At 43.7% G+C, this 21,484-nt stretch overlaps 1 protein-coding gene across 1 annotated transcript in view; it reads right to left on the reverse strand.

Moving 5' to 3' along the window:
- TTYH3 (tweety family member 3) overlaps window positions 1-21,484 on the reverse strand; it is an 80,283-nt gene that overhangs the window by 6,368 nt on the left and 52,431 nt on the right. Inside the window, exons 6-13 of the mRNA XM_082313514.1 lie at window positions 20,950-21,022; window positions 20,535-20,610; window positions 12,757-12,812; window positions 11,389-11,481; window positions 11,176-11,268; window positions 10,281-10,417; window positions 8,083-8,259; window positions 7,069-7,144 (exon numbers count right to left, since the gene is read on the reverse strand). Coding sequence (XP_082169640.1) covers window positions 7,069-7,144; window positions 8,083-8,259; window positions 10,281-10,417; window positions 11,176-11,268; window positions 11,389-11,481; window positions 12,757-12,812; window positions 20,535-20,610; window positions 20,950-21,022 — 781 coding nt within the window. The remainder of the gene's footprint in view (window positions 1-7,068; window positions 7,145-8,082; window positions 8,260-10,280; window positions 10,418-11,175; window positions 11,269-11,388; window positions 11,482-12,756; window positions 12,813-20,534; window positions 20,611-20,949; window positions 21,023-21,484) is intronic.

A 21,484-nucleotide genomic window follows, 5' to 3' on the forward strand; every position in this document is an offset into this window, starting at 1 on the left:
AATCCACTGTGGCTTGGGATCCAACCTGCATACCATGCAGCAGTAGACAAGACTCCAGCTTGGAGGTGAGAAGAGAAAGTCAGAAAGATGAGAGGTTTCGGGGGGGTGGGGTGGTGGTGTTGTTGGGTTGTTTTTTCTTATTTTCTTTTTTATTCTAAGCAAGGTAATCCAAAACAGCTCCCAGAAGCTACTGAGGTAACATATGCCATTCAGCTTTGAATAATGAGCTGAAAAGCATGTAAATAATACCCAGCAGTAAGAACAAAAGACTTTGCCTCTTTATGCCAATGTGTTCAATGCCTTCATCATGACCACATTACTGCTTCTGGGATTCTGCTACCATGATACTAACAACCAAGCAATGAGGACAGACATTTTATTCCTCTTTTTATACCAGCTGGAGCTTGAATAATTCTATAATACCCACATCTTACTTCCCAAGAGTGCTCTTCAGCTTACTGACTTTTTATCACCTTTAAAACTGAACCACATAAAATAGCTGGTTAAGCTGGCAAAGAGACAACTGAAAGGCAGTTCCACACCAGGAGGTATGATTTATCTTGCCCGCTGGGAAAGAACGTTATGAGGCTTCTTTAGGCTCTCAAAAGCTCAGCTGTCCAAAGGGGTTTTCAGAGAATTAACAGCATTTTATCAGTTTTCCTTCAAAGACTGACCCAGGCTAAACCTCTGCACAATAGAAGAGAGAATTTGCTCCTTTGGCAGAGCAGACCCCATTGGCACAGGATGAAGACACCTGTGGCTTATTTGCACACTCATCTTTTAGTGTCTTCCATAATTGGAAAACTTTCTGCAGAACATGGATCTTAATATAAAACTCTGTCCCAGAAATGGCATCTATATTTAGAAGACAAAGGGTACATCTGTTTTCTCTTTTTGAGATGTATTTTTTGTCAGTGAGAAGGAAAAAAGGTAGAAAATACCAAGCTGAGCCAGTTTAAGGACTATATTCTATAGAGTTTATTAAATATGATTACTGTTTCAGAAATAAAGTTTAGCGCATTATTAAAACATATGAGACTAACCCAACAGGCTCAGAGAGGCTTAGAAGGCAAAGAATTTTCTCATAGAGTAAGTACGGCATGTTTCAGGTAAGTGCAATGCTGAAATTACCAGCCAAACATCATGCTAAGAAGCGGGTCTTAGAAGGAAAAAAGCATTTGATTGGTCATTTTCCATTTGTATTCCGTATGGTGACATCTGACAGGAGATGAGTGTGAACAGAGAACTTCCAGGTGCTAAGGTTTTGTAAGAAGTATTTAGAAAAAAATCTCAGATCATAGAAGGTTATTGTGCATCTTCCTGGACAAGTCATATAGGTTCAGCACACAACATGCAACATCAACTTTCTTTAGAGCATTAAAATCAAGAAGGGCCACTTGATGAACTGCATTTGAAGGATGTACAAAGTACACCCATCATGGAGGGAGAAGTCAAAAAGAATTCACTCCTTCCTCCACCAAGAAAACACCCCACAGTTGTTTAAGTGTCACTAAAACAAAGTAATCAGGAACATGAGATTTGGACAGTCAAGCAGAGGGCATTTTACATTCAAACCTACCTGCAATCCACCACAAGGAACAAATCAAGACTCAGAGTAGTCAGAGTTAGGGCTGATGTTCTCTCCTTAACTCAGGATTTTTGTGCCTTTGTACCTTTTCCCATTACAGTTTGAACCAGTTACTCCTTCTGTTAATCTGTATTTTTAATGACCATGATAAGTATGATTGAAACCTCGAAGTAGAGAGCTAACACTCCACTGCACACCTCTGATAACCAGCACAGCTCTACCGGCGTGCGCTGGATCTTCAGCCACTGCACGTACACTCCACGTACGAATGCTTTGCTCCACATGCTGTTGACAGTAGTCCCTCATCCAAGTCCTTCAGTGCATCCTCTGCTAAGATGCTGTGGAACACACAGATCCAAACATCTGGACAGGCCAGCAGATGAAGAGGTATCAGCAGACACTTGCCAGTCACAAGGACATGAAAGCAAACTATATTTTCCATAGGTAAAATAACTAAGTCTTTAGCTCCTTTAAAAAGTAATTCCAAAGACTTAGAGCCTGAGCACAATTCAGAGCTAAGGAGGTCTTGGACTCTACTCTGAGGTAACCCGGATACAGTGCCTGACACAGCTATAAGGTATACAGTTGCATTTAGTTTCCTTTAAAGAGGAGCTTTCATAGAAGGTTAAAGAACATGCACAATGCAGTCATTCTTCCAGTACTCCCGCTGGAAGTACCCATGTGCCTATACACCCTCATTTACCCTTTCAAAAACAGCATGGAGGACAAGTTTCAACCCATACCTTCACTGTTGACTACCCTAAAAAGAATACCTAAAAGACTTCTTATTACCGTTTCTCCTGGTGGCTTGTGCTATTCAATATAGCACACCTCTCAGTCACTTACCAGTCAGCTAGGACAAGCACAGCTGATTGCACACAAGTTTATTTTTTTTTATTTCTCCAAAGGAAAAAAAAAAAAAACCACCACACCCACCCTCTTTCACATTCAGCCTTGCTGAGGGTATAAACTTTCATAGGTATGGTTTGACAGCACATACTAGTTAGGTGCTTAACGTGTATAGCCTGTGTACAAAGGAATCATTGGTGGCAAAAAAAAAACCAGGAATAATCAGTTAATTTTAGAGACCATAAATTCTACCAACTCCTGTGAACTGTGCAGACCATGAGTACCTCACAGCAAACTGAGCTATGCTGGAAGATCACTTACCATATGAAACCATGACTTCAGGTATAAACCATTTACTATTTGTGGTTAAAAAACCACATGTATCTCTCTTCAGCTACCCTGACTTTGATTTCCTGCCAGAGTTATTCAGGTAATCCAATAAAGACCAAAGCTTCTGGATTCAAGTTCTTAAAGGTTGACCCACCTCTCAAATAACTAGAGCACAGTAAACACACAGGGTTTGGTATCATTATGTATGGGAGGTACGAGATGCAGGGAAACAGCCAATTCCAGCCAGTGGGTTCTGAATTCAAAGGGACTTAAATTTTCTTAAGTCAAAAGAACAGAGCTTCTGTTCATTTTATTTGTTTTTAAAGTCTTTGAAAGAATGCAATGCCTTTTTCTTAGCCCTACAGAGAGCCACATTAAACTCTGGGTGTGACCTTAGGTAAACAGAAGGCTGTGCAGATTGAGATCAGGTGATGTTTCAGCCCAGAGGAGATTTCAAGTCCAGAATGAAGACACTAGAATTTCCGCCCCCACAGGCAATATTTTATTTCATGGAGTAGACCCATCTAACATTGCTACGATACCACCTGCAGGAACCAAAAAGCAGAAAAACCACCATAAGCTGACACCCCAGAGCAGTCTTTGCAAGACTTAAGACAGAAGAAAGTTGTGACCCTTTCAAAGGTGCTAGGACCATGCTTCAAGACAAGTCTGTTGGCATTCATGCACCATGGCAGAGGGCATCAAGACACCCGGTTCAGACAGCACCCTTTGCAGCATGTCATACGGCAGGCAGACACATGGCAAGAGGCAGCAAGAATGCAGACCAAGCAGCAACATGACAGAAAGGAATCCAATGCAAGGCTGACAAAAGTCTCAACAAGAACAGCAAAAAAGAAGGAGAACAGCAGCTTTATGAACATGTATTTCTGGGAACAGAATGTAAAAGAAGGGTCATTGATTGCATGAGCCAAAAGCAACGGGCCTCTGTTCCAATGGAACCAACACCTTCCAGTTACTGTGTGACTGTAGTTCCCTTGAAGGAGCACTGTCCTCCATACCAGATGAGTTGCCTGGTAGCTCTCATTATACCCTATATTCAACCAAGCTAAAAAACTACAAGGTCTAATGCAGACCACCTACTCTTTCTGTAGGCACATGGCTTTGTCATGGACCACTGCAAGGAAAGAAACACTGGCTATCTTGGAGAACATCAGCAACCACAGCCCATTAGGAATTCAGACAGTGAAATGGTGCTAGGAGGGCCCTGTTCACAGAGCCTGTGGGACATGGATGGGATGATTTGGACACACACAGAACAAACAAAACAGTAAAAGGTTTTGAAATAGAATGAAACAGATCTTAGTGCTTATGTCTGGACCCTTAGGGATTTTTTTTTTTTTTTTTTTAAACTTGCTCCTTTCTGACTTTAAATGCAAGGATAAAAGGAGAAGCTGCACACAGATCTAACGGGCAATGAAGTAACTCTTCAGGACAGGCCACCATTACCAGCTAGGATCTTTCAAGAAATTAAAAATCCTACTGAGGAGCTTGAAGCTTGTGGCAGGTAAGTACCAGTGGTTTTGGGCACATGCTGTTATGACCAGCCAAGACAAACAGAACAGCTCAAGGGAAGCCGAAAGCTGAATTAAGACAACCAGTCCCGACTGAAAAGCTGATAGATTAGTTCTCTTTACTTCTAGAAAATGGCTTCTTGTGATGGGAGAACTTGTACCCTGCGTTTGGAGGGCAAGGTTAGTTCTACATTTGAGCAGCACTCAGTACTAAGTGTTCGAGCTGTTCTCAAGCGTGGACTCTTGAGTTGAAGCTGCTGTGAGTTAGCCTTTGTGAGGCATGGGCGCCTATAATCCTCACAACGTGCACCAGAAGCCTTTGCAAGGTTGATACTGCTCCTTGAGTCTGCACCAGAGCAAAACTGATTTTAATTTTAACCCTTGGCAGGAGGGAATGGGGTGGGAGGTGCAGAGGGAAGGAATGTGAAGAAATAAAAGGCACTGGCCTGGGATAAACAGTGCAGGGATGAAGGGAGTGGTTGGGAGTGGAGAAGGGGTTGAGCAAGAAGGACCTTTTTTCCAGTACCTGTTCCATTTGCGGGCGCTGTTACCAGTATGTCCGTGCACTGTCCGAGGGCTTAAGCTGCCAGCTCATATGGCTGCTACTGTCCATGGCAGCCAAATACAACTGTGATGACGCAAGAAAGAGAGAGAAAAAGAGAGTGCAGCCTCAACGTGCATGAAAAACACAGTGCAAGCAAGTGAAACGCTGTGGTGTGTGTCAGCGACAAGGTGGGCTCTACAACCCTAAGGGAATAGCCCTGTGGCAAGAAGGAGAAAACGGAAGGAATGAGAGAAGGAAAAAAACAAACAAACAAACAAAAAAGCCAGGAAAAGTAACGGACAAACAATGCAGTAGGATCATCACATCTTAGTTTTCACCATCTGTTCACAGAAAGCTAAATGGAATATACCAGCTCTGTCCACCCACTGGATATAACCTATTCGGATGGTTATCCCCCTCTCCTCCCTCCCAAAAAGAGGCAGGGACATGTACATTGGTATTCCCTTTTCATCTCTTCCCTCCCACAGATGATCTGCTACAAAAAGTTACAATTTATTCTGCCTCAGTATGGTCTCAGCCACCTGCTACGTAGAGCTGCAAATACAAAAATCCCAGAAAAGCCCTCTTCCTTGCTGCTTGCCAAGATGAGAGTAGACAGTATTTTTCTTCTCTCCACTGCCCATCTACTACATCCCTCCAGAAAACACATTTATCCTATAGCCTGTTCCTTGCCTTGTCTAGGGAGAAGATCCCGTTATCTATAGGTGCAGCACTGCACTCTCCTCCTCCCCCAGCTCCTGCGCTTCCCTATAGCCCATATCAATGGCTGCCAAGCCCAATTACTCTGGAAAAAAAAGAAAAAGAAAATCTCATCTTTATCTACTCTCAGAAACCACCCTAAGGCACCAGGACTCAGATTCCCCCTCAGGGTATTAATGCAAACAGCTACTGAAGAACCAGGGAACTTCTGGCATAACTACAGCCCCTGTGGAAAGGAGTGCGCTTTCTCTGAAGCAGAAGAGCTGTAGGGGATGGGGAAGCAGGACCTTGGTCTACAGACACTGAACAAACATATGCCTTGGCAGTACCAGAGGGACAGTGCTCTTCCGACAACACGAAACACCAGCGGTAAAGCATTTGCCACACTGTACTGTGTGCGGCACATCAGCTCTTCTTCTGAGGACCATCTTGTTGCTGAGAGCAGATAATGCTACCAGAGCTTGCGATCGGAGTACCAGGAATCAGGAAAAATTCTTTGTGAAGGTTGAAAGAGGTCTGGCCAAGTACAGAGACAAGGATCAACTCTCCACTTTTCCACTTTCTCTACAGCAAGATGAACTGGTCCTTTTGAAGTGAAAACATGAATGTGATGTCCTCTTTTCCACCACAATTCCTACTCCTTCATCCTCCAACCTTCTCTTCCTCCCCTTCCCATGAATTTGAACCATGCACCACAGAGTGTATTTTCTTTACCTATACCTGAAGACCGGTTGATTAAGCATGCTACTACTCATCCTCTGTAATCACACCGCCAAGTTAGTGAGTACTACGATGTCATGTTCTTCAAGTTCTGGTGCAAGCAAGGCTTACAGGATCCAGTGAAGGAGGGCAAGATTCATCTAGTTCTTACACAGACATGAAGGCAAGCCCATGTTTAATCCAGCATACAGAAGTGGCTATCAGGCCACTCCAAATACCAAAACCTTCCATGAAAGTTTTTTCTTTTCCTCCATAGGAAATTAAATACAAAAATAGATTCTAAAAAAAGTAAAATAGTTGTGAAAGAAAGAGTTAAAAAAAATCTCAACAAAAAAATAATACAGGTTTCATCCTACCATCTCTTTAGGGCAGATTAAGGAGAGAGGTTCAGCAATAACTCTGAATTTACTGTTTTAACAAGTTTAAAAAGAAACTTGAGGAACCAATGCCACAGATAGCAAGTACACTGCATGCAAGTGAATCATCCTGCTGAAGTCACCCACCAAGATAATCATGCATTTCAGTGGTGCCAGGACTGGGCCCATAGGATTACCAGTGTTAATAGATTAAGTTTTATTCTTTTTATGAGTGATGTCCAAAGTAGCATAACAGGGTTTTATTCTCCATGGCACATGAGACATGGCTTGTCTATTCAAATTGCTGCCATTTATGGGCCAGATCCTGTGTTTGGCTTCACAATCAGCTCCCTTGAGAGTATACAGGAGTGGTAAACGTGTATTCCCCAAAGTTGCTGAAGCAGAGAGGAGCAGTAAAGAGAGACTTACTGAGGGAGGTGGGGACTCCCGGCCAATGAGCGGGGTATTCTCGCAACGGGGGTTCTGGAAATTTGCATTCTGGCTCCTAGGAAAGGAAGACACACATGGTAACAGGGGGTATGTGCCATGCTTCTCTGGGGAAGGTCTCTGATGATGACATGGGACAGAGCATATGCACCCCCAGAACTACTGTATCAGGTCAGTCTCCCTCAAAGCTTCTCTTACAGGCCAGATGGATCCCCTTTTTCAGACACGGGCACAAAACTAGCATTATTTTCCTCAGATTAAGCACTATCTTTACACTCTTACTCAGAAAGGCCCACACTGAATCATGTCAAGTGATTTAAAAATAGGTCTGTGTGAAAATCTGCCTCCCTGCAGCGTCAGAACTGCCAAGCTGCAGAAGTGGAGATAAAATGAGGACAAAGTCTAAGGGGAAGAACAAAATGATGTGCCAGCCTAAAAAAGATGGGCCCTGAAGGTAGCTCAAGTGTGACTGGGGTTAGGCAGTTCTGGAGAAAGCTCTGAAGATCCCACCTGGACTAGGTAGCTCTGGACCACAACAGATGTCAGAGCTGACTGCAAACACTGTGGAAGGGCAGAGCCTGCAGGTTTTGTCTTGGCTCTCAGTCTCATAGAAGGCTTAAAATCTGCTGGTAAGACTGCTCTGTCTGGAAAATTAAGTCTTCTGCTGATGAGAATCATTGTGTAATAAGGAGCCCAGACAATACTTTCCTACTTCTTTTCTCTAGACAGATTTCTAAATCCTGCAGGACAATGCTGTTCATATTTTGGAGCATGCTGTCTAATATAACTCTTTCTACTGCAGCACTTTTAAGCTAGTCACTTCTCCCAGTGGATGCCAATCAGAAAACATGCCTTTGGACACTTTGGACAAAATCCTTCATCACTTTCTACTGCTTGGTCAAAAAAGTGCCAGCCTTGCAGCACTTAGCAACAACAGAAATCAGAGTGAAGCAATGTGGACAAGTTGCAATACGGCCTTCTTGTCGGGATACTCACATGTACTCTGTGACGGGAGCATTGCTGACTGTGTGTGCTGCTGCTGGAATGCTGGTCTCACTGCCATAACTACTCCCACAGCTATAGAGGCTGGGCATGTGCACTCTGTAAAGATTATCATGTGTTTGTCTACTCCCTTGAGCAGCTGATTCTTCTTCCCCATCATCATCTGAGCTTCTGCAAGAAGGAGAAAAAGTTCCTCCTAGAACCCTACAATTACCCCACATGTGGGGTTTGCAGGAAACCATGGTAATCCTAGGAACCTCCCAACCATCTTCCACACCTCCACATTTATACCCATTTGGGATGCCTCAGGGTGGCAGTGTCAAACACAGCCTACACCACAGTGACTCAGACCTCCCACAGACACCATCTGGACTTTTACATTGCGTGATGCCCTACAATCTCCCTGTGGTCTTCTCTCAGGGCTTGGCAGACAGCACAGTTCTGCAACTGCCCAGTCATACAACCAAAGGATAGACACACATCCTGAAATACACAGCACTTTAAAAAGGGGAGGGGGGGGGGGCGGCAGTGGGGATGTGGTGCCATGCACCCCTCAGAAAGCATCCTTCAAAACAGCAATCTGTGTCCTTCCATTTCACGTAGCCATGCCCAAAGAGTTTTTAAGGATAAGTCTCTGTAGACTTCTCTGAACTCCCATTCTGGTTACAAAGGGTCTGCTTCAGCTTTAGCAAAATCTCAGAAGTCTTTACAGAGACCAAGTTGCAACACTTGTGTCTAAAGGCTTTATTCTCTCAAAAATGCCAGGATTTTAAATCAATTTTGATGCAGAGCAGAACTGTTTGCCAGCTGGTTCCTTCCCTCCTTCCCATAGTATTCCCTTGTCCCTCCTATATAATATACACTGCTATTTTATCTCCCTAATTATGGGATGAAGCACCAAGGCTTGAAATATATTTTAGCGACACTTGACAAAGCTAGTAAAAGGTTCTACAGGACGCACTTTGTTGCTGGGGGGACAGCATGGACATCGCCAGAACATCCCAAACATCACCTGCAGCTTCTGTACCACAAGGTGGCACTGAAGATTTGTTCAGAGATTGCAGCCTGCACAGCCTCTTACAGGCAATAAGTATGACATCTTCCACCTCCCGGAGGGAGGCAGAGGAAGAAATGGTGCTCCGAGGAATGCAAGAGGGAATCCTTCAGTTCACAGCAGCAGCCTGAGCCTGCTGGGGTTGGCAGGGCAGGCAGCAGCCCACATGGAAGGCAGCACACGAGGTAACACTGTGTAAACCTTTCTCCTTCAAACAGGCAGACTACCATTCCCTTCTTGATAACGACTCTGCAGATGCATGTGGAAGAGGTAAGGAAACCAGCCATTTTCTTAAGTGCTATTCTGACGCATTTCCCAAGGCTTTCTCTGTGGGCACGGCAGGCCTGGCGGGCTCTGGCTTCCTGCTATTGTTCAGGATGTTCCATTTTACTTTGAACCTTTAGCCTGGGCTTAGACCACAAAAATCATGTTTCAGGGCCACAGAAGAGAATTTGCTGCAGTCTACCACTCTTCTGCAAAAACAGAAAACCCAAAGCTATTTTAATAGCTGCATGTGGTGCAGCAGCTAGTCAGTGATGCGAAGGTTTGCTCAAGACTTAGTGGTCAGCCTGGTTACCATTATTAACACTAGTTCCAAACAACTCTGCTGTTAGATGATTGCCACTAGTTTGCAAGTGTCTCATCTGCCCATTCTATTGCCAGCAAGACAGTTTCCAGTTTTTATTAGCTATGCAAGTCAGTTGCCCCAGCGTGAGCAAAGCCAAGAAAGGCAAGTGTGAACTGCTCCTCATTCCAATTCTCTTCCCCATACTAGAACAAATGCCTCAAAGCAATACAAGAGAATAGGTACTTTACAGAGATGGCACATAGTTCAAGCATTACCTCTCTCTACAGCTATAATCATTCATCTCTGTCTTGACTCATAGTCCTACAGTGTACTGAATACTCTGCACACATAGTATCCCAGTGCAATAAGGCTCAGATGTAAATTTTAATCACAGCCAGAACAAAAGCCAATAGTTTTTTGCCTGTTGGACCTGTGCTTATAAAGCCTCATCCCTCACACGCTTGGGATTATATGGGAAAGAGCTCCATATGCTCATGGGCACAAATCCAATAGCCAGTCTTCATTAGGAAAGAACTCTACAATGCTACAGGATCTAAACCCCCTCTATACCTCTTTTGCTGCCAAGTGTGTGGGACGCTGCACACAATGGAACTGAACATGAGGGCTGTGACAAAGGAGAAGAGAACCAGGTAGATGAGGCCTTCCACTCCATCATAGCAAAAGCCCGTCAAAGCCTGGACGTAATCCTGGAGAGAAATGAGCAGAGTTTCCTGATCACTAGAGAGTTAACATTGAGCTCTAATTCAAAAGCCCTTCCCCTGGACTATGTTCTCTGAAACAACTTAGGATATTGTAGTCCCTTTTCCAGAGCATACTTCTATTTTAATTTTGGGGACCTCAAGTGTTTTTCGTAACTGATCTTAACCCTTATTTCCCCTCATAAAGCCCAACTCCGATATAGATGCAGGAATATTTTCAACCCCACACAATAAGAGTTTAAGAGGAAAGAAAAAAAAAAAGAAAAAAGAAAAAAGCTAAGACAAACTTATCCACCCATCTTAAGATAACACATTTTTCATTAAGCCTCTCAGCTCCTTCACTGTGTCCCACTGCCCAAGAACACAAGCATGGACTATCTGTTTCTCTGCCTTCAGAGATGCAGCTAGGGTAACAGGCCACGCTATACTGCATTCCACTCCACAGGAAAGGCAACAAGCTATGTGCTATAGAAAAAAAAAAAAAAGACCCTGAAGACTCCTGAAACCTTAGGGCTGCAGCTTGTAGATGCATAAAGGCATGTTATCTAGTTTCCTATGTTGATCTTTAAACAGAAAGCTAACTTGATCCAAATTCCCATTCTCCTTTCTGGTGGAGTCAATCAGTAAAAGCTGTTGTAAACTGTTTTGGCACACCAGAGATTTGAAGCTCCAAAATAACCAGTGCGCTACAGGCTCTACACCCCCTTTGTTCGTTCTTAGCTCAAGCCCAGTTACTGAGTACTCACCAAATGCAGACTCCGACAGTCTACTAAAGCTGTCAGTTGCTGCAAGTTGATCTCTGTTGAATTTAAAACCTCCTGGATCCGAGTAAGATACTCCTGTAAGCAACAAGCTAGTGATTACGGCAAGGAAATGGCTTAGCAGGAGCTGATCTTGGGCTTTGTACAAGGGTAAGGAAAACCAGAAAGCACAGGGAGAGCAAACTTGAGGAGAGTTACCTTGGAGGTGGGGTGCTCTCTGCTTGCTGACCTCATGAGTTCTGTAACATCATCCTGCATTTCCACCAGAGCCTTGTGGCTTCCTGACAGCTTCTGCTCAACACAAAACACGCAATGTTTCAGCAATTCAAGCCGCATGAACCAACAGAGCTCCCAGGAAATAAGACTTAAATCCTGCTCCCAAATACTGAAGCATCATCTATATGAATGGTACAAGTTAAGGATGTCTCAACTGACATAGGTGCTGCTGTGATAGGGTTAAGTTTGACTTTTACAAACCTGGAAGAAGTACAGACAGAAAGAAGAGGGGAAGGGAAGAACCAAAAGAAAAAAAAAACAACCCCAAACACATACACACACACAAAAACCATACACACAGCTGGGGCTGGCTCCAGGACAGAGAAGAAGGAGAAAAGACAAGACAGAAAGCACTCATGTTCTCACCACAGACTACAACTGGATTTTTCTACTAAATCAGATGGCTGAGAAAGACTTAATGTTAACACTAGAAGCTGTTTATATTGGGGTGCAGCCTTCACATCCCATTAAAGCATCCATGGGAATTTCACATGCAATAGCATGTCAGAGAGTGTACTGAGCAACCAGAAATGCAACAGATGGCAACGGTGCATCATACCACAGCTTGAAGTGTTCTTACCCCACCCTTTAAAACAGAGGAAGACAAGACTTAAAAAATCCTAAATATAAATGGTGAAGCAGCTGGTATCTGCCAAATGGTGGGTGGTGTGGGTTCATTCTGGCCTCTGATACATAAGACAAAGTTTGGGATGGGCCCAGGTGCTGTTCCTCAGCCCCCACAAAAAAGAATAATGACTCACATTTATACTTCAGGATACAAACCCTTCAACATGCAAGTGATTTACGAGGCGTATGTGAGAATCACTCCCTCACCCACAGAAGTGGCTGCATTTTGGGAGGGGAGTGTTGCTGCTGTTTAACCCAAAAGAACCTGCAAGAAGAGATTCAAAGCAGGAAATATGTAGTTTCCCCACCCTGGCATTAATCGTGGGTGCTCTGTCTCCACGTTGCTGCCCTTAGAAGAGTGCCATGTAAACAGAGGTACCACAAACAAAGCCACGGTCCTCACCACATCACACATGGGCCCCTCTAAGAGGGCATCCTGGACCTGAAGCTATGCAGGTAGTGGCAAAGGTGGAAAAAGCTGCTCACTAAATCACAGTGCCACCTCTTGCACAGCTGGGAAGTAGCTACCAAAGCTTTACCAACAGGTGGACTGCTCTAAAGCTAACACCTTGCAAATTGCTGCATGCTGGCATCAAAAGCCTTTAACCTATACCCTGCAGGATGCTGAGAAGGGGTGAAGAAAGCTAGAATGCTTACACTTACCTGCTGGAAAGGGTTGGGGTAGCCAGCACTACAGGTAATGTAATAGCGGAGAGTATCTACAAAGACAAAAGAAAAGAAAGTCATGCTTAGATACATTGTGCCAGCTTTGCAGTATTTTATGACTGCCACAAGGGAGGTGTTATGTTCTGAAAGCAATACACAAAATGAAAATGCAATATAAATGGAAATACTTCCCTGTCTCTGTGTAGGATTACAGTACATGGATGACACTAGAGAAAGGGATATAACCTGCCTTTGGGGAGAAAAGAAAGATTTGGTTGTTGGGGGGGAGTGGCTTGGTTTGTTTTTTGGTGCTTTTGGGTTTTGGGTTTTTTTGTTGTTGTTGTTTTCTTTTTTTATTTTATTCAAAGTCAGCACTGTCTGCAGTATAACCATAAGACAAGACCTTAGCCCAGAAGTCATCCAACTGGATGTTTAATTTCTGCAGCTTCCAAGTGTCAGGATACCATTCTACAGTCACTGGAAGCAACTAAAGATACAGACTGCTGCCTAGGGCACAGAGCAAAGAGACAGCTCAACTTTCAGCTAATTCAGTTCACCAGCCACAAAACATTAGCACAGGAGAGGTAGTAGTGGTGATGTAAATACAGGCTGCTATCAAAAATTCCTGTGGAAGCACACCATTGGGCCAAAGACAGCGCAAATAAACATCCCTATGCTACTGCACAAAGCTGAATGCACTGCTTCCTAAGTGTACAAGTTCAAGTGTTTTTTTTTTTAAAAAAAAAAAAAAAAAGACCTCTTCACAACTGTGGATTCTTCTATCACATTCAAGGAGAGACTGTTTTTAGAGACTGTTCTGTAAAAGAACACAAGAAAGCCCTCTTCATTCAAGAAAATCATAACTTTCAGTAATATCTCCTAAAAATGGTATCACTTTGAAAGCAAGTGAGGAAATGGATGGAAAACAAGTTCTTGTCTTTCTGACATGTACTAGGGATGAACAAGTAAATAGTAGTCTGTTTTCTGATGGATGTCACTTGCATGTAATTAGCTTTTAATTAGATGCTTTAATTAGACTTTAACTAAAAGAGTGTGTGTCATTTGTTTTGCATCCTTCTTTTGACTTATACAAAAAAAAAGTTATTTTTGGTATTGAGTCAATACTGCAGACTTGATCAGGAAAGAAACCATGCATTAGGATACCAGCAACACGCTATCTGTTCAAGGGACCTCAGATCATTTGCTGGTAACATCCCAAAAGTTAGTCTTAATACTGAGTAGCTCTATTGGTAATCACAGTACAGTGAAGATGTACTCGTAAACTTCCAGATATGACTGTTACAGTGCTCTGCTAGCAGCATCACCCATTTCCAGGCTTGAAAACAGCTTTACTTCTCCTTATTCAGATGTGTATGAAACCAGCCTGGTGCCCCCAGGAGCCCTCCATAATACTACACCAACTGCCAGCACGCACAAGTTACAAATATCAGCCTTTCCCCTGCCGTTCTCAATAATGCTATAGAGGGAGGGAGCTCTGAAAAAGTATCATCCAAATACCTTTAGATTATTTCTCAAACATTTACAGCTCCTCTTCAGATGAATAGGAGTGCATCAGCTCAGCAAAATAAAGGATGAAGTTGGCTCAGTAAAGACAACAAAAGCCCCAAAACACACATACACTCTGCATTTCCCTCCCCACTAGCATCTTTTTCTCGATTCCTTTTAATCTTCTGTCTGTGACATTCAGTAATGCATATTCCAGACTGCAAAGGTATTCTAATCAGTCCCAACTCAGAAATCAGTAAAACGCACAACCACAAGTGAGCAGAGCTGTGAAGGAAGCAGACCTGACTGTATCCTGACTCTGCCATGCTTCCCATAAATATTGCATGCACCTTTCGGCAAGCCAACACACTGGAGACCAAGTGGTACAACACAGACTGTCAGCTCCTGCACAGTGGCAATGCAGCCTGACAGCTGTTATTTATAATTCATTAGCCTACTTTGGGGCAGCTTCTGCCAGCTGCTCCATCTGCCCCCCCCCCCACACCTCTTTCTCTGGGATGACTTACATCTCCCCAGCCAAGCCTCTAAACAGCAATTAGCAAAATCTGGGCAGACAGGAGGGCAGCAAGAACTGCTTTGTGCACCTCACTTTGGGCAGACCACAAAAACGACTGTCCAGAACTACTGAGCCAAGGAAAGGACTGCTCCTCCCAGGCTCATAAATCACACTCAATGGCTACAGAAAAAATGGATGAAAAGGCACCTGCACCGAGAGAACAGCATAGCAACAGCAATCCACAGCATCATACATGGTGACCTAAAGGAGCTGTGATCTTGTCACCTATTTATTTTAAACCAACAAACCACTAAAAGTTTCTCTTAGGCTCCAACAGTAGTATCAAGTTTGCATTGCCTTTATAAGTGCTTTAAGTTGCATGACACACTGCTAATACATAGCTTCAGAAACATTTCTTCAGGGCCTTCTGGATTGTCCCTGGTGGGCGGATGACAGATAAAAGTTCCTGATATCATCATAGTTTGCAGCTTGTAAGCCCAGGATAAAGATTGCTGGTTACAAGTGAAGCAAAAAGCAGTACAGTGAAATAAGTGCTTCCCTTGCTTCACCCTGGAATGCAGGATCAACAAGGCTTCACTGTGGTAGTGCTGGCTTTGCAGCTGACAAGTGTGACACTCTGTACATAAAACGTGCTTTCCAAAATGGCAAAGCCAGCAGGAGCAGCTTTCCCCTGCACTGAACCCAGCGTGCTAACAGCTGTGGTGCTTTAAAGCTAAGGCTACAATAGGCAGTGAAGCTGCTTTAAAGTGATCCTGTGCTGCAAAGCCTGGAAATTAAAAGGAGCGTGACCCCTGCCGCCATACCACCAGGCTGGGGAAGAGGAAGGAACAGGAAGCACCTTCACCAGTTTTAAACCTGCTGGAGCCTATCCTGTACAACACCAAATCTCAAATTTCTGTCCAGAAAACAGCTATACTAACCCATCATTTGCACTCTGCTAACAGCTCCAGGCGATTTTTTTCTATAATTATCCTTCTGATGCATTTTCCTCTCAAGGAAAATTCCTGAAGGTTGGATCTGATTTTTGAAGCCAGCCTTTAGGTGATCTAGTTTACAGGAGAAGGGTTGGGCAGGGTCACGTTTGCAGCTGCCTATTCCTGCTGTTGCTAGCAGCAATCCTCCTGACCCACTCTCTTGGTGCACAGGCAGTGGGGAAGCAGAAGGCAAGGAAGGGAAAGACCCGAAATGCTTTATTTTTGCAAAGTCTGTTTTTCCTAGAAAGGAAAGTAGAACTGCCTACTAAAGACAGCCTCAGCTGCTAGAACTCCTTATGGCTTCTGCAACCATGGAGACTTACTATTCACTTCAAAGCCCAGCCAAAATGCAAAAATGGCATTATGCACCTGCCAAAAGGCACCGAGAAGGTCTGTAGGGTAAAGAGCAACCAGAAAAAAAATCCTAGTTAAAAAAAAAAAAAGTCCCCACACCTAGAACAGCTTTTCCCACCTTCATCTCTGCTTGAGCATTCTCTAAGCAGCTTGCATTTTACATATACACTCAGATGAGACTGTCTCTGTGGGTTCAGTCATCAGAGAAAGTTGAAGTATATCGCCTGTGATGTCAAAGGAAGAAGACTTTTCTGGCCAGATTTTCTTGCCCAGGTAAGATGTTCTCCACCAGGAGTTTTGTTTCCCTAAGGCAACAGTCTGACAGCAAAGAGAAGTATCTGCATAACATTTATATTTCTCTCATATATGCCACTCTAGTACTGGTGAAATCAGTCATCACGAGCCTTCAGCAAAGAGGTTGTAGCCATCCCACGTGCTCTCCACTCAAAGCTTTCTGCTAATCAGGAGTCCAAAACCATGCAGCAAAACACAGCTTCTCAACACCAACATCAGCTCAGCAGGATTCTCAAGAGCGCTTCTTTGGGCAAACTCTTTTCTGCAGTGCCCGCTGAGCCCAAGTAATACCTGTGCAACCACCACATGCCCCACATGAGGTTTTGTCCTGACCTTACTTCAAGAGAGGAAAGGGAGGTGGTAGCGGTGTCAGTCTGCCGGTTAATTCAGCTCTGAGCTTCTAAGATGAGAGTGAATCAGCGAGAGGCCAATTAGGAGGCTACGCGCAACAAGAATGCTTGCTGCTTATATCTGAGCAGCTAAGTCTCAGCATCCAGCCTGCCCAACCTGGCTGGACCGGAGGTAAAAGGCTCCATTATCCATCCCCTGAGGTTTACAGTTCCTTCAGATGAAGCGAGTGGCTGTTCACCATGCAGATTTCTAGTAAGAGAATCTGGAGAAAGTTCCTCCTGTTGTTTAGACAGATTGTGCCTTTTTATTTAATATTATGCAATAAGTCATCTGATAATAACATAATATAAATGAAAAAGAATGAGACTAGAAGATGGCCTCCTGCTTTGAAAATAAACATCTTTGCTGCACCAAGCCTTTTTACTAGCAGCAGGAGATGATTATACAGCCACTGTTCAACTCCATTGGCTTTATCTCAATTAATGAATACTGGGCGAGTTAGGCACATATATCAGCCTCTTCTGCAAAATGATTTAAATCTCTCCTTCTCCAGGAAGCCTGTATTAAGGCTCTTTGCCCCCCATTCCCCCTCCTTTTAATGCAGCACATTTTATCTACAAAACAAGGACATCTCTCCAGCTAAAAACGCGACAACAATAATAATGCACTTAATCAGATTATTCTCAGCTCCATTAATTCTATTTAGATTTGCAAACAGCAATTAATACACAAACAGGAATATTAACATACTAGTTGCCGAGTATCCACCACAGTTATTTTTCTGTAAAAACTGCTATAACCACCACCAACAAAAAAGCATTGCAAATATGCAAACCTAGATGACTCAGTACTAGTCTGAATGTCAGACCATAGGGCTGGCAATATTACAACAAATTATATTGAAAAACCAACTGAAAGAAGTGAATAAAGGGAAAAATTGACCCAGCACTACAAAGTTTCTTAAGATTACTTGTTGGTTCTTATATCCTTAAGAACAGATGGCAGCACCTAGCCCAGTATGCCATGCCCCAGCACTGGCCAAAAGCAGACACCTAGGCAAGACTGAAAACAGGAGTGCCCTCTTAGTCCAACTTCAGCTCAAGTGATTCCCAAGGTAAATCTGATTCCTACATATACGGTAACTCCCAGAGGATTCTTCTTCCATGGACTACCCGAGCCCCTCCATCCACTCACACCCTCTCTTAGTCATCTCTTCTCTGAACTGAAAAATTCATGGTCAGATACACTCTGGTGAAACTAGCTGGAGCAATCAAAGTGTTTCTGCCTCATCCGTCTATACTGGTGTTAATGTAGGAGAGCATCACCCACAAAGCAGAGGCAGCAAACCAGAGAGTGTGAAGAGTCCGTGCATGAGAACTGGCAGCCTTCAAACAGGGCAGCTTCCTCCGAGAGGACAGCATTGATGCCGGCTCCCAGCTGCCTGCCCTGTCTCCTCAAGCTCATTGTATAAATGGCTCAACTGATCACAAAGCAGCTGCTACAATTTACAGCCAAGCATATTAGGGGATACCAACACTTATTTCAGACTTTTAAAGACATTTCTAAGGAGCCATTATTGGGATTAAAGTGTCATTGAGCAGTGCCACACTGCAGTCCTCGTGTCGTGATTTTCCTTCCTGCTCAGGTGCACAGGATGGTCCCGACATCAGGGACCAAGAGCTATTCCTGTAGCTTCCTGATCATAAACTATGACAGAGCAGTGAAAATCCACATGGGAAGGCAGAACACTCAATCATCTCCCAACCAGCTGCCTAGTGTGATGGCAGGCTCAGAAGTTAGACTTACTTCCTTCTGAAAAAAGGAAAAGGAGCTCACGAACACTCAACGGCTGCCTAACAGCAGGGAGCTGACACACCAGCAACCCACGGAAGGGGCCACCCTTCCAACTCAAGCCTGTGACAACACCTGCTCTTCCTCCTCTTCAGCATTTCGCTTAGACCCATTCACTGTTATTTATGGAGCCTTAACAACTGTTATAACTGACAGTGCTGCCAGAACAGAGCCTGATTTCACCCGGGGGAGCTGACTGTCCCTGCCGGGGGAAGCAGGAGGAGGGACAGGAATGTCAGTCCTGCACTCACCGTAGCGTCCAAATGAACGATACTGATTAACAAAAAACTGCAGGAGCCAAGCAGACAAGGACAACCGAAATGGACAAAGAGTCCTTTCTTTAGTTTCCCAGGGTCAATCTAATTGTTACCAAACATGCTCCAGAACTGGTTTGGGTTACCAAATTATTACAAGCACAGCTGGCATTATCATCAGATATTTCCCCTTGGCCTCGCTGACCTGTTTGTCTCCTTGAACAACTAGGAGACTAGCTTGGTACCTGAAGCCACATCTTCGTCACCTTCACAGCCAAGAAAGGATTTTTATCTTGTGCAGTGTTAAACACTCATTCTCTTCCCTTATTGCATTTCTTTGTTACAAAGACCCTTCTGCATTGAGCTGTCTGGCTCTATCCTCTCCTTCCTGGGAAATCAATAAATAAGGCATTCCAAAAATAAACTGTAGGGTGGTAATATCAACCTGTACATACTCTTTTATACTATGTTCTGCCTCCAGACATAAACATTTCTTATTGCTTCCAATCCCTGCATCCTCAGCCATAGCTACATACCTAATTCCCTATCAGTTACGCAGTAAGGGGCAGCATTTGGCGAAGTGCACAGCCATACACTAGGCCTTCTGTACACAAGGCAAAGATTCTCTCATTCCACTAAATAAGAACTAGGAAAAACACAAGTGGCTCTTTTTGCAAATCAGTGTCATTGCTTATTTTTGTTTTATCATACACAGAACTATATAGAGGAATTATCAGGGGGAGAGAAGGTAGGAAAAAAGAAAAGGTAACTTTATTATCTAAGCAGCAAACTCAGTCCTGAAAAATACTTCTCCTTTTTAGCACTTACGGTATCTCTGCTGGCAGGCACCCAACCACTTCTTTGTTAAGCCACAGTTCGGAACCACTTTTGCCCCCTGCCCCCCGGAGGTCCAAATTGGAGGCATCCCTCATCTCACCAACCACTTTAGTCTAAATTAGGAGCAATAAACCCAAAATCCATCAGTGCTTCAGCTGGATGCCACCGTGATGCAGGCATATTGCTTTAAACGGAACAGGATAAACAAAGCGGTCAAAATACTGCATTTATAATGGCAAGGGAAATTCATACTTCTCTTTGTGGCTGCTTCCATTCATTTACCCTTTAAATAATCTTTAAAGAGACTCCTAATTTATATCCACCATTAAGATAAAAAATTACATATATTTGTTGATAACAGATATAAAAATAAGTATTCTAGGTTCAGGAATACAGACCCAAGAGCAAGTTTTAAAAATTACAACTCAAACTGCACACTGCTATTGCCACAGTTCTGCCACTTACAGAGGAGAACAAGATTCAAGAGCACTAAATTTAAAGCAAAACAATCCAGGGACTTCTGTTGTTCCATCTTATCAGTTATTTCCACCTAAGAGCCAAGACAGAAGAAAGGTGCTGAAGGCTCTTCTGACACAAAAAAAAAAAAAAAAAGCATACATGTGCACCTTCTGATGGGACTATAAATGCTTCTTTGGGAAGAACATTGGTTTTCCAGAGCTCCACACACATATGGTTTTCCCACTGTACGCAAGCTCCTCTGTTCCAAACACAGCCTTAAATCCTCAGCCACTGCCATGCTCCTATGTGATAGCTGGAGCTGCAGTACCCCATGCCAAAGCCAGTCCCAACACTTACCAGCACTAAGCACTGCATTCTCTTCAACCACTTTGGAGACATAAGCATCAGGGTTAATACAGAAGTCACTGGCGCCCTAGATAGATGAAAGACAAAAGGGAAAAGGAATATCAAAGAACACCAGTATCAAAGAGCAGTTGAGCCAGGTTAACATCAGGGAACCCTCGACTATCGGGGTGTTTCAGATGCTGAAGTCTCTCATCGTCATTCACACTAGCACTGCTTTACACAACTGCAGTCATACTAGCTAGCACACCACACCACAGAAGAAGGAAGAGCTCTTTTCATAGATGCAAAATGCTAAGACAGCTACTTAGAACAAGATGCACTAAAAAACAGACACAGCATAACATTAATCTCGTGTCTGATAAACCTGCAGGAAAGGGTGAATGGGACCTGGATCAGAGCCACTTACCACAGCAACAGCCAACTCCAGACCCAAGGATCCCCAGCTGACAATCAGGGCAAACACCCCAAGCAAGCACACCCTGTGGGAGACAGACAGATGGCAGATGTAGAAGCTCTGATTTCAAGCAGATCCTTTCACAAGATGTATTATTTAGAGTCCAAAGCAATTACCAAAACCAAGACATTATCAACCACTGTATCTTCAGATAAGCCAACCCATTTTATATGTTGTGCACAGCAGCAACCAAAGAAGTTTATGTCCAGTAGTTGCTTCACACATTACCTGGCCCTGGGGCTGCAGGGGAAGGAAGAAGAGGGTGAGAGCAAAGTCTTACCCTGCTTCTAGCAGGGAAGCCAAAGGCACAAAGAAAAAGAGGCAGCTGTAGGGAAAGCAGATTGAGAGATGGGTAACTACAGTCCCATCACTTCCACTATTCCCATTCTGGGCTTTACTTTCCCAGTCCAAAGATGTTCAGAGAAAAATATGCCATATCAAACAAACAAAAAAAACCCATAAAACCCCCCTAAAACATACTGATCCA

The sequence above is a fragment of the Platalea leucorodia genome (genome assembly GCF_965183815.1).
Source record: "Platalea leucorodia genome assembly, chromosome: 5".
Taxonomy (NCBI): domain Eukaryota; kingdom Metazoa; phylum Chordata; class Aves; order Pelecaniformes; family Threskiornithidae; genus Platalea; species Platalea leucorodia.